A 14,020-nucleotide genomic window follows, 5' to 3' on the forward strand; every position below is an offset into this window, starting at 1 on the left:
ATTGTTCTGTTTATGAGAAATTAGCTGCGTTCTTTCAGCAAAATTTCAGCCGATAGTGAGTACTTTGAAAAGGGCTTATATCGGCCAATAATATCGGTGGCCGATATATCGGTCGGGCTCTAGTCCTGTCTGAGGTCTACAGACAATTCCTTTGACTTCATGCTTGGTTTGTGCTCTGCTGCACTGTAAACTGTGGGACCTTATATGTAGACAGGTATGTGCCTTTCCAAAACCTGTGCAATCAACTAAATTTACCCCACGTGAACTCCAGTTAAGCTATGGAAACAACTCAAGGATGATCAGTGGAAACTGGATGCACCTGAACTCAGTTTTGAGCTTCATGGCAAAGGCTGTGAATACTGATATACAAGTAATTTCTTAGTTTATTTTATTTTTAATAATTTTTTTTTAAAATCCCCAAAAAGAAAAACTTTTTTTCCACAGTCATTATGGAGTATCGTATGTAGTATTTTTGAGGGGAAAAAATGAATTTCATCCACTTTGGAATAAGGCTGTAACATAACAAAATGTGGAAAAGTGAAGCGCCGTGAATACTTTCCGGATGCACGGTTTGCGACAGGATTCAGCTGTGCATACGTACCCGTGTGGAGAGATAAAGATATACTCTCTTGATTAGGTGGCAGGTGTGGATAAATTAACATCTTTTTCATATGAGATAGTTTGCATCATCTTCTATTCAATATTGCTTTATTTATGTTACATTTACATATATAAATCTATCTGTGCATGCCTTGTTTCCACAGACGATGTGTGCAACGTCCGTAATATATGCAGGTCACCATCTACTGCTCAATGCAAAGAATTTTTTTTTTTTTTAACAGAGGCCACAGCAGGTGACAAATTCCCAGGATTATAGCTGTATTCCAAAATCACAAAAATCCTTGATGTGCAAAGTGAAAATTGCTACGTCACAAACAAACACTGTATAGTGCAGAAATAAATCATGCTCAGCATGTTCATGATACATAATTTTTGCAAAGTTCATACATTGCACAGTTTATTTTTATGCATTTATTTTTGTGCATTCTGTGAGTGACTTTTTTCTTCTGTATACACACGCACACAATTTAGATAAATTGTGTGTGTCAAAGTATTCTGCCATCTTTAACTGTGTTCATCATTTCCTTTTGCCTGGGGTTGTCTATTGAACTTTTCCTACGCTGTCCCCACAATTTCTGGTGGTACTGCTCCATATAGTCTGTATCTAAAAGCTTTCAGAAAATGGAAGCAAATGTGGATGAAGTGAATGCAGACTGTGTGGACGGGGTTTTGCTGCTCCTAGGATCCGTCACTCATAACGAGCAGCACATCACCCTTGACTGTTTTCTCGTCATTTTGGTTGTTCTTGTGCATGGCCTTTTGAATTGAGATAGTTGATAGTTGCCTGGGAGTTCTGTAGTACTAGAGTGAGATTACTTGATGTGAAGTTTTTGTTGTTTTTTGTCATTTCTGTGAGGGTTTTCTTTTTCCATTTAGCCAATGTATCTTCAACCTGTCATAAAAAATTATTACAACAAAAAATGATTTTAACTTCCTTATTTTGAATATTTGCTTTCTCAGAGATGATACCCAATGATGTTCAGGGGGAGTTGAAGCACCTTTATGCAGCTGCTGGAGAGTTGTTGAGACACTTCTGGTCATGTTTTCCTGTGAACACACCATTTTTGGAAGAAAAGGTACTGTTGTCCAGTGTATAGAGAAACTCAAAGTATTAAAAGTAGGTTGCCCTTTGATTGGTTTTGCTTTGACGTCACTTGGTTGATAAAGTGTTTATGGGACATGTTTTGCACAGTTTAAACATCATTGCTAGGCCATATACTCGTATATTTCATGAGCTGAACTTAAAGATCTAAATCATTTTCTATATACACAAAAGACCTGTTTCTCTCCAGATATTGTTTACAAATTTGTCTAAATCTGTTAGTGAGCGCTTTGTTAGTCAGCTCATGAAAAATGGGAGAAAAAACAAAAGTCTTGTTTATATTTTTGTTCAGTGTATAATAGCACCAACAAAAAATTATTTCTTTCCTTCATCTCTATCAAGAAGACTAACTACAGGAGGAAGCACATGAGTGAAGTTTTGAGATTACCTGTTATCCAGCTTGCGTTAGCATCCAGATTTTTTGTAAATCACTTCCAAATCTACCAAGTGTTGGTAATATTGTCTGATCCCTTGAATTTCTTCCCTTAGGGGTTGAAATACTAAATTGTTTCAAGCCAGCATGAATTTTGATAATATTGGCAAGCACCACAAAAATTTAATTGAAAAAACACTGTTAAAGCAAACTGAATTTAAAAAAAAAATCACTTGTCTCAAACACTGCAAGGCAGAAACAAAGCTACATGTAACATCTGCACAGCTTTGTTTCAAAACTCGGTGGGCCCACTGAACCTTTCTTTGTATCAAATTTTGTTCTTAAAAGCCTAGGTTGCAAAAATAGAATGAGATGATGAGTTATGGTAATGCAGAAATTGCTTCTTGCATGATAGTTTTGTTTAATGCTGTTTATACCCCCCCCCCCAAAAAAAAAAAAAAACATCCACTGCAATAAACAATTTATGACTTCAAAAAACGTACTAAAAAGCCAAATGATGGGAACAGTATAATCGTTGGACACACCATGATTGGATTATAAACTATACTGTACATGTATTTGACATAGAAATATTGCAATTGTTTTTGCACTATTTTTCCACAAAAGAAAATATAAACCCAAGTGAGGATCATTTTGCACTTGCTAATCACATTACAATGTTACATATTACAATATTACAAACATTTAAATATTAACCTTAGATAACAATATTGACATATAGATCTACTTTGTATCTACTGTCTCGATCCGCGTCATGGCCCAGTTTGTTTAACAAACATGAAAGCGTATGGCTGGGACCGTGGTATGGTATACAGCAAACTTTACCTACCTGTGAAATGTAAGTCCACTCCCACGAGTTTCACGAGTATCACAATTCCTGCAATTAATTGCAGCGCAAGGAGGCTTCTTGAACTTCTTCAGCTCATTTCCCACACGTAGATGTAAAACAAAGTTAAATTGGTGAATATTCGTAAATATTATCAGCAACGAAATTGTGCGTGTGCTACGAGGGTCTTTTGCAATCGGCGTTCGATGTTTTGGGGGAAGCAAGATGGCGTTTTCTGTACCTCCGAGGGCTTCACGCCTCAACAGCCAATCAACGTTCAGCGATCGATCGGGCCCATTCCATGTAGTGTAGAGTTCAGTGGCTTACCCTCGTAGACGCGATACCCTCACGAGGGCTGACCAGAATATCAAACAGGTTTGATTTTCCTCTGACCATACGATTGCCGATCGGGCGGTGGTCGTCAGAGGTTTAATGCCACTCGTTATTCCATGTATACTACACAATGCAGGACGCACGATTAAGCTGAAACTTGGCACGTCCGAAAAATTCTCGCACGAGTGAAAAATCGGCTGAAAAAAGGCCAAAACTCACATAGTGTAAGCCCAGCTTTAGTAAATAGATCCCCTGACAGTTCTATAAAAATGTATAAATTGTTTTACAGATAAATGAATGTAAAATGGCTAACTCGTATGTATACATCACACACCTAATGGAGGAACTGAAAGACTGAACTGAACTGAAAGGTGTCACACAATTGACTCATTTATTGTTGCCAAACAATAAGTCAAAATTACATTGTGTGCTTTATTTTCATAAAAATATATTTATTTTTTAGAAATTAAGAGTGGACTCATCACCATGGCCTAAAAAGATTAAAGGAGAAAGCCATTACACCAAAATCAACACACACCCAAACACACACACAAAAAAAACAGCTATTACATGGGTGTTTTGCTGTAAAAGCGACTTGGTGTACTTAATAAAATTAATTTCATCAGTAAGACGGAGCTTGATTGGGAAATCACCTAGTGCACAAAACTGATGGTTGCCAGTATTTCAGCAAAATACTGTGAGAATCTTGTGGAAAACCACCTTAACGATTTGTTAAAATGCAATTCCATTGAATGTTAAACACATAAACTGTTGACCCACTAAAAATCAAATATATAAAAATCTCTAGAATCTCTTTAGAAGTGTTTCTCATGCCCACGTATATTTTTTTCTTTTCTCAGTTGTGCTCGTTTTTGTTCCTTTCAAACAGGTGATAAAAATGAAGTCCAACCTTGAGAGATTTCAGATGACCAAGCTGTGTCCTTTTCAGGAGAAGATTAAGCGTCAGTATTTAAGTGCAAACGTAAGTGCTGATTTACCGTAAAATGGCTTTGGAGTTCACACGGGGATAGTTGGACTAAATCTTTGTGATATTCTCCACAGCTGATAGGGCATTTGGAGGAAATGCTGCAGACAGCTTATAGCAAGTTCCATGTGTGGCAAACCCGTCGGATGTCGAGGAAAACTTGAGGATAGATTGTCAAAGAGAGGAATACACTAAAAATGTATGGACAACTGGTCTGTCTGGGCCCACGTCTGCTGCAATGAGACTACGGCCCACAGCCTGCTTCACCAGTGGTTCACACTGACTTAAGAAGATATGGATGGCTGCTGCTACAGCTGCAAATATAAGCAATGTTCAAGCAAGACTAACTGCGTCTCAGTCGTATACTGTAACTGTTTCTTACTCTTCCATTGGTATTTAATAAGTTGCTGAGAGATCAGTTCCTGTCACGACGGAACTTTTAAATGGTGTGACATGACCAAATTACAGGTAAATATATGTGAAGCACTCAGGACAACAAGTGGACATGTGAAGTACAAGCCAAATATAGGAATGCTGATCTGTGAACATCATCTGAGCCCAGAGCAGGATGTGGAGGTTGGACGTGCAGGCAAGCCCTCCTGAGCTTTATGGAACCATGTGTTCGGTAAAGTCTGAAGCAGAAGCGGGACAATTGATATATAGCAATACTGTAAAGACAGTTCTCTAGTGCTTTAGTGTGTGGTCCACTCACACTGTCACTGGTTTGTAATGTCTAACTTCTATCTGCACTGAAGACTAAATGTTCCTCTGAATTACAGCTTTTGTTTAAGATGTTTTCTGTTGCAGCTGCTGTTTTCTCAGCATTTGCAACATCTCAGCGCTTTCTATCTCTATCTAGGTTGCGAAAAGAAAATGGTATTGGAGACTTTGGATAATAAATAGATCTCTTTTCTCCACTCTGTCTAACAACACAATATATACAGTTGTATGTAAAGGTTTGGGCACCTCTGATGATTTCCATGATTTTCCTTTATGAGTCATTGGCTGTTTGAGTCAGCAATTTCAGTTAAATACAACCGCTGGCAAAAAATTATGGAATCACCAGCATCGGAGGATGTTCATTCAGTTGTTTAATTTTGTAGAAAAAAAGCAGATCACAGACATGACACAAAACTAAAGTCATTTCAAATTACAACTTTCTTGCTTTAAGAAACACTATAAGAAATCAGGAAAAAAAATTGTGGCAGTCAGTAACGGTTACTTTTTTAGACCAAGCAGAGGGAAAAAAATATGGAATCACTCAATTCTGAGGAAAAAATTATGGAATCATGAAAAACAAAAGAACGCTCCAACACATCACTAGTATTTTGTTGCACCACCTCTGGCTTTTATAACAGCTTGCAGGCTCTGAGGCATGGACTTAATGAGTGACAAACAGTACTCTTCATCAATTTGGCTCTAACTTTCTCTGATTGCTGTTGCCAGATCAGCTTTGCAGGTTGGAGCCTTGTCATGGACCATTTTCGTCAACTTCCACCAAAGATTTTCAATTGGATTAAGATCCGGACTATTTGCAGGCCATGACATTGACCCTATGTGTCTTTATGCAAGGAATGTTTTCACAGTTTTTGCTCTATGGCAAGATGCATTATCTTCTTGAGAAATGATTTCATCATCCCCAAACATCCTTCCAATTGATGGGATAAGAAAAGTGTCCAAAATATCAACGTAAACGTGTGCATTTATTGATGATGTAATAACAGCCATCTCCCCAGTGCCTTTACCTGACATGCAGCCCGATATCATCAATGACTGGAAATTTACATGTTCTCTTCAGGCAGTCATCTTTATAAATCTCATTGGAACGGCACCAAACAAAAGTTCCAGCATCATCACCTTGCCCAATGCAGATTCGAGATTCATCACTGAATATGACTTTCATCCACAGTCCACGATTGCTTTTCCTTAGCCCATTGTAACCTTGTATTTTTCTGTTTAGGTGTTAATGATGGCTTTCATTTAGCTTTTCTGTATGTAAATCCCATTTCCTTTAGGCGGTTTCTTACAGTTCGGTCACAGACATTGACTCCAGTTTCCTCCCATTCGTTCCTCGTTTGTTTTGTTGTGCATTTTCGATTTTTGAGACATATTGCTTTAAGTTTTCTGTCTTGACGCTTTGACGTCTTCCTTGGTCTACCAGTATGTTTGCCTTTAACAACCTTCCCATGTTGTTTGTAATTGGTCCAGAGTTTAGACACAACTGACTGAACAACCAACATCTTTTGCAACATTGCGTGATGATTTACCTTCTTTTAAGAGTTTAATAATCCTCTCCTTTGTTTCAATTGACATCTCTCGTGTTGGAGCCATGATTCATGTCAGTCCACTTGGTGCAACAGATCTCCAAGGTGTGACCACTCCTTTTTAGATGCAGACTAACGAGCAGATCTGATTTGATGCAGGTGTTAGTTTTGGGGATGAAAATTTACAGGGTGATTCCATAATTTATTCCTCAGAATTGAGTGAGTCCATATTTTCTTCCCTCTGCTTGGTCTAAAAAAGTAACCATTACTGACTGCCACAATTTTTCTTTTTCCTGATTTCTTATAGTGTTTCTTAAAGCCAGAAAGTTGCCATTTGAAATGACTTTAGTTTTGTGTCATGTCTGTGATCTGCTTTTTTTTTTCCCTGCAAAATTAAACAACTGAATGAACATCCTCCGAGGCCGGTGATTCCATAATTTTTGCCAGGGGTTGTATATCATATAGCAGACAAACAGTGATATTTGAGAAGTGAAATGAAGTTTATAGGATTTACAGAAAGTGCGATAATTCTTTAACAAAATTAGGCAGGTGCATAAATTTGGGCATCCCAACAGAAAAAAAAGATCAATATTTAGTAGATCCTCCTTTTGCAGCAATAAAAGCCTCTAAATAACTTCCTGTAGCTTCTAATGAGAGTCTGGATTCTGGTTGAAGGTATTTTGGACCATTCTTCTGAACAAAACATCCCCAGTTCAGTCAGGTTTGTTGGTATTCGAGCATGGACAGCCCGCTTAAAAATCACACCACAGATTTTCAATAAGGTCTGGGGACTGAGATGGCCATTCCAGAATGTTGTACTTGTTCCTCTGCATTAATGCTTTAGTCGATTTGGAGCAGTGTTTAAGGTTGTGGTCTTGTTGAAAGATCCAGCCCTGGCGCAATTTCAACTTTGTCACGGATTCTTGAACATTGTTCTCAAGAATCTGCTGATATGAACTGGAATCTATGTGACCCTCAACTTTAACAAGATTCCCAGAACCTGCACTGGCCACACAGCCGCACAGTAGCAAGTGTTTTTTCTTGGAATGCTGTTTTTTCCGCCATGCATACTGCCCCTTGTTATGTCCAAATAACTCAATTTTAGTTTCATCAGTCCACAGCACCTTATTCCAAAATGAAGCTGGCTTGTCAAGCAACTCGGTTTGAGGAATGTACCCAGAAAAGGCTTCCTCTGCATTACAGCATCTCCTTGTGTGTACTGTATAGTTGAATGATGCACAGACACTATCTCCAGCAAGCTCATGTTGTAGGTCTTTAGAGCAGGTTTGTGGGTTGACTATTGACTGTTCTCACCATCCTTCGCTTCAGCTTATGAGATTTTTCTTAGCCTGCCACTTTGGGCCTTAACTAGTACTGTGCCTATGGTCTTCCATTTCCTCACTATGTTTCTCACAGTGGAAACTGACAGCTTTTTGTATTCTTCCCCTAAACCATGATGTTGAACAATCTTTGTTTTCAGGTCATTTGAGAGTTGTTTAGAGACTCCCATTTTGCCACTCATTAGAAGAGATGCAAAGAGGAGAAATATTTGTAAATGGCCACCTTAAATACCTTTTCTCATGATTGGATTCACCTGTGTAAGGAGGGCAAGGGTCAATGAACTTACCAAACAATTTTGTGTTCCAATAATTAGTGCTAAATGTATTCAAATCAATAAAACAAGGGTGCCCAATTTGATCCACCTGCCTAATTTTATTTAAATAATTAATACACACTTTATGTAAATCCTATAAACTTCATTTCACTTTTCAAATATCAGTGTGTTCGTCTGCTATATGATATATTAAACTGAAATTGATTTATAAAGGAAAATCACAGAAATCATCAGGGATGCCCAAACTTTTGCATACAACCATATATGTATGGATATATACATACACACATACAGGTGTGCTCAAATGTTTACATACTCTAGCAGAATATTTGATTTTTGGGGGGCATTTTTCAGAGAATATGAATAACTCAACTTTTTCTTCACTTACGGTTAGTGGTTGGGTGAAGCCATTTATTGTCAAACAGCTGTGTTTACTCTTTTTAAACCATAATGACAACAGAAACTACCCAAATGACCGTGATCAAATGTTTACATACCCCAGATCTTACTACTTTGTATTGCCTCTTTAACATCAGTGACAGCTTGGAGTTTTTCTGGTAGTTGGGGATGAGGCTCTCTGATGTTAAAGCTGCTACTGAATGTGTCTTGTACTTTATTTACATCAATTATGAAGAAATACAAACAGTATGGCACTCTATGGTAAATCTGCATGGAGTAGACAGTTCTGACTGTACACGAATAGTGAGGAAAACCACCAAGATATCCAGACAACCCAGAAAAAGTTACAGGCTTATGTGGCTGGAGAAATTGTGCACAGTGGAAGCTCTGCATTTTGTATCACCAGAAGGTACATCTGAGATGCAAGCCCAGATTTGATCTGTTTTGTTGAAAGAAAATCCTTCTCCACCCTACTCCACTATGAAGCTGCCAGGGTATGTAAACCTTTGAATACATCTGTGTGTGTATGCACGCAGTGCATTCAGAAAGTATTCACAGCAGTATACAGTAGCCTCGTTCCAAAATGAATGAAATTCTTTTTTTTTTTCCCCCCCCAAAATTCTATACATAATACCCCAAAATGACAATAAAAAAATGTTTTTGTATTGATATTTATTAAAAAAAAAAAAAAACGAAGACTCATGTATAGAAGTATTCACAGCCTTTGCCATGAAGTTCAAAACAGGATGCTCAGATGCATCCTGTTTCCACTGATCATCCTTGAGATGTCTTCAACTTAATTGGAGTCCACCTTGGGTAAATGCAGTAGATTGGACATGATTTGGAAAGGCACACACCAGTCTACATATACGACCTCACAGCTGACAGTGCGTGTCAGAGCACAAACGAGCATGAAGTCAAAGGCAGAGGCACAAATCTGGGGAAAGGTGCAGAAACATTTTTGGTACTTTGAAGGTCCCAGTGAGCACAGTAGCTTCCATCATCCACAAATGGAAGGCGCTGGGATCCACCACGACTTTTCAGAGGGCTGCCCACCTGTCTAAATTGAACAATCGATGGAGAAGGGCCTCTGTCAGAGCTCCAGCATCCCTCTGTGGAGAGAGGAGAAGCTTCCAGAAGGCCAAACATCTCTGCAGCAATCCACCAATCAGGCTTGTGTGGTAGAGTGGCTGGATGGAAGCCGCTCCTTAGTAAAAGGCACATGCCAGCCCACCTGGAGTTTGTCAAATGGCACCTCCTCCAGGACACTCTTGAAGAACTCTCACCATGAGAAACAAAATTCTCTGGTCTGATGAGACTTGAACTCTTTGTTGTGAATGCCAGGTGTCATGTTTGGAGGAAACCTGGCGCCATCCCTACAGTGAAGCATGGTGGTGGCAGCATCATGCTATGGGGATGTTTTTCAGTGGCAGGAACTGTGAGACGAGTCAGGATTGAGGGAAAGATGAATGCAGCAATGTACAGAGACATCCTGGATGAAAACCTGCTCCAGAGCGCTCTTGACTTCAGACTGGGGCAACGGGTTCATCTTTCAGCAGGGCAATAACCCCAAGTACACAGCCAAGATATCAAAGGAGTGGCTTTGGGACAACTGTGAATGTCCTTGAGTGACCCAGCCAGAATCCAGACTTGTATCTGTTTGACCCTCTCTGGAGAGATCTGAAAATGGCTGTGCACCAACGCTCCTCATTAAACCTGATGGAGCTTGAGAGGTGCTGCAAAGAGGAATGGACAAAACTACCCAAAGATAGGTGCACCAAGCTTGTGGCATCATATTCAAGAAGACTTAAGGCTGTATTTGCTGCCAAAGGTGCATCAACAAAGTTTTGAGCAAATGGTGTGATTACGTATGTACATGTGATTTCTTAGTTTTTCATTTTTAAAAATTTCAAAAAACATTTTTCATGTTATAGGGTGTTGTGAGTAGAATTTTGTGGGGGGAAAATGAATTTACTCCATTTTGCAATGAGGCTTTAACAACAAAATGTGGAAAAAGTGAAGCACTGTGAATACTTTAGACGGGCAGCCAGCTCTAGTAACAGTAGTGGTGGATCCAAACTTCAATCTTCTATATCAGGATGATGGAGGCTACTGTGCTCATTGGGACCTTGAAAGCAGCAGAAATGTTTCTGTACCCTTCCCCAGATTTGTGCATTGATACAATTCTGTTTCTGAGGTCTGCAAAGGATTCCTTTGACTTCATGGTTGGTTTGTGCTCTGACATGTACTGTCAACTGTGGGACTTTATATGTAGACAGGTGTGTGACTTTCCAAATCATGTCTAATCAACTGAATTTATCCCAGGTGGTCTCCTGTTCAGCTGCAGAAACATCTCAAGAATGAGCAGTGAAATCAGGATGCACCTGAGCTCAGTTTGAGCTTCATTACAAAGACTGTGAATACTTCTATACATGAGATTTTTTTTTACTAAGTTTGCAAAAATCGCCAAAAAAAAAAAAACACTTTTTCACGTTGTTATTGCATATTGTATTGTAATAGAATTTTGAGGAAAGAAATGAAATTCATTTTGCAATAAAAGCTGCATAGGCCACAATACATGCCCATCTAAAGCCCTGTTTCATACAATTGTAGCATTATTTATTTATTTATTTATTACCTCCACACAGGAGCACCAATAAATATATGTAGCGGATATTTAATAAAGCCTCCACACGGGGGACCATTAGAATGTAGTGTTTAATAAATTTACAGATATTCAGGCCTCGTAACAGGGGACCATAAAGATGTAGCAGAATAAGTAGTTAAACTCCCAAATTTAATTAGATTGGGTTAGGCCCATCTGATGAGGTCACCAAAATAATAACAATTGAGGGTTTAATACTTATTTAATTATTACTCGGGGCACCACCTATTTATAGCATAGGTACTTTAAGCATTCATTAATTTATCAGTCTCAAATTAATTAGTCAGTCTCAGTTTAATTAAATCAGTCTCTGATCTGAAAGTTATGAATTCTCAATACGATTAACCACAGGTTTCCTTCTGAACACAAAGTGAACCACAGCAGAAATATTTACAATTTATTTTCAATTATATAGAAATGAACAGTTTACTGGGGTTTTGTGGACAGTGATTAAATAAGTTCATTCATGGAAACAGTTTTCTTACTAACTCAAGAGACGTTGAAAGAGAGAGATAAAGCTTAAAGACTTTAAGTGAATAAATCCGATTAGAATTGAATAATGAAATTTGAAGCCAATTAACTTGAAGAAATTATTAAAGACACATATTAATATATTTAAATAGAAGCAGAATTAAAAATATAAGAAGAGCCACTTCACACCATTAACAACAAAAAGCCCTTTTACTGGAACCTTTAACTGGGTCACTTAGCTGGTCCATTGAAAAGGTGGTTCGGACGGCCCGTCCGTCCGTCCGTCGAAGATGTAGGTTCTGCAGCGTGCTCACTTGGGTCAAGGGGTTAACTCAGCGGTTTCCCCGTGTGATCCCAAAGGCTTGGGACGGTTGGTTTTACCGACAGGATGGCTGCATGCAGTCAGGTTTGAAATCAGCTCTGTCATCAGCTGCAGGACCTCAGAGGTGGAAGGTGTTTGTTGAAAATGGGTCCTGATAGCTTTTCAAAAGTGTGTTGGAGCCAGATTGTGTGGAAACGGGATGCATTCAGTAGCAGTCGATTTAGAAAATTAACACTTTAAGAGCATTGAAAAACAAATACCACAGAAAAGGAGAAATCACTTTTCTGTAAATTCGCTATTAGTTTGAAAAGCTCAGCTTGTAAGGTCTCTTAAAAATTCAAAATACTTGATGCACCTAAAGCGTCAGGTTAAAACTTTAAGGGTTTGTCAAAATAAAGAATGACTGAAATGAGTGCCACATGGTAGCTTAGCTTAGCTTAGTAATGGGGCTGGGGCCTTGGCCCAAAAATAAAATTAAGCATTAAGGGAAGAGAGAGAAGAAAGAGTTACCGGCAGAGAAGAGAGGAGAAGGAAAAGGGAGCTGCCGGCGGAAGATAGAGCGGCATACGCTGTTCTAACTTTTAAAGTGGAAACTGATGTCACCAAACTCCACCCATATTAGGGTGTGTAATCTCACAGAAAGCTCCATGTCCTCAGAGGGCAGACAGATATGATTCAACTATTTAAACACATTAACAAACATAATGGATACACATTATTACTAGTCAGACACATCCTTTGGATAAACAGAATACTTCAACATCACATTTTAGATAATGCCAGAAAGGAAATACTGATAATGCAGAAATAAAAAGAAATACTGATGCAATTTTTTTTATTTTAAAAGAAAGGTCTTTTCCTTTGCTTTAAACCTCAAGCTAAAAGCTGATTGTCAAGACAAAGTTTTATGACTAGGTGTTATCATGGGGGAAGGGTTATCATGGGGAGAGGTTCTGTCCTGGGCTTGAAGTCATAAAATTTGGGTTCTCCTGGCCTGGAGAAGCTCAGATTCTGACGTGAAGCCATTATAATGTCATATAATTCATAATGACTGAAAATTCACTTGATAAAAAGGCAAGGGCTCCCCTTTGAAGAACTTTGAATTACAGTTTTGTTTTTCTCAGCGAAGCAGTGTTGACGCCAAGGGGGGGGGGGGGGTCTCAGGCTTTTCTTCCAGATGGCCAAGGAATTTCTCGACTGAGGGTGGAAGCACAGTCTGTCTCCAGTTCAAAACTCAGGTTTTTGTTGAGACAGCATTAATGTATTTATTTAATCAGGGTGAATCGAGGCCATGTGCTACATAATACATAGGGGGACAACTTTATTCTTGAAAGGAAATTCGAAAAATATTGTTGCTCAGAAAATGTATATCCCACATCAGAAAGCTGCCCACAAAAGTGTGAAAACAAATAATTTTGGCAATTATTTTCATTTTAAAATTTGCGGCCAAGTGATATTTAGAGTCATGTCTTTGTTTACATAATAGGACAGTTTCTGCAATTCCGATCCTTTGCATTTTCATTACTTTTCAGTAGCAACTGCCTAAAATCAAATATCTAGTATGCAGAAAATTTGACATTTTGTGTTTATGTGCATTGCAAGATCTTGTTATATCTGGGGTTTCATCCATTACCTGGGGTCCTTGGGGAAGGGTCCTGGGTTGGGTCCTGGAATCTTGTCCTATCCTTGGGATCGTGACACTTGTATCAAAGAGTCAAGTGATCATTTCAAATAGGTAAGTTGTAGATCAGTCTTGTCAAACATAATGCTGCAAAAACTGTGGACTTCATATTTTATACAGAAAATGACAAAAATTTACCCCGCCCGCAACAGTGCCTTTTTCTTAAGTGTTTTTTTTTATATTACTACATTGTAATCTATAATTATTTTCCAACATGATCTGCTTCACTATACCCCTCCAAAATGTAATATGTGACATCGAATAGATTACCTGCTAATAATAATTTTTCATCATATACATGGCAGATGCAAGAAAGACTTGCAGTACTTCACAGTAGTTCGG

At 38.6% G+C, this 14,020-nt stretch overlaps 1 protein-coding gene across 1 annotated transcript in view; it reads left to right on the plus strand.

The window, feature by feature from the left end:
* gtf2h1 (general transcription factor IIH, polypeptide 1) overlaps positions 1-5,123 on the plus strand; it is a 34,981-nt gene extending 29,858 nt beyond the window's left edge. The window contains exons 13-15 of the mRNA XM_034176332.1: positions 1,582-1,697; positions 4,166-4,258; positions 4,339-5,123. Of these exons, the coding sequence (XP_034032223.1) occupies positions 1,582-1,697; positions 4,166-4,258; positions 4,339-4,425 (296 nt within the window). The 3' untranslated portion in view covers positions 4,426-5,123. The remainder of the gene's footprint in view (positions 1-1,581; positions 1,698-4,165; positions 4,259-4,338) is intronic.
* Positions 5,124-14,020: the final 8,897 nt, after the last annotated feature.

Source organism: Thalassophryne amazonica, chromosome 8 (genome assembly GCF_902500255.1).
Source record: "Thalassophryne amazonica chromosome 8, fThaAma1.1, whole genome shotgun sequence".
In the NCBI taxonomy this organism is placed as follows: domain Eukaryota; kingdom Metazoa; phylum Chordata; class Actinopteri; order Batrachoidiformes; family Batrachoididae; genus Thalassophryne; species Thalassophryne amazonica.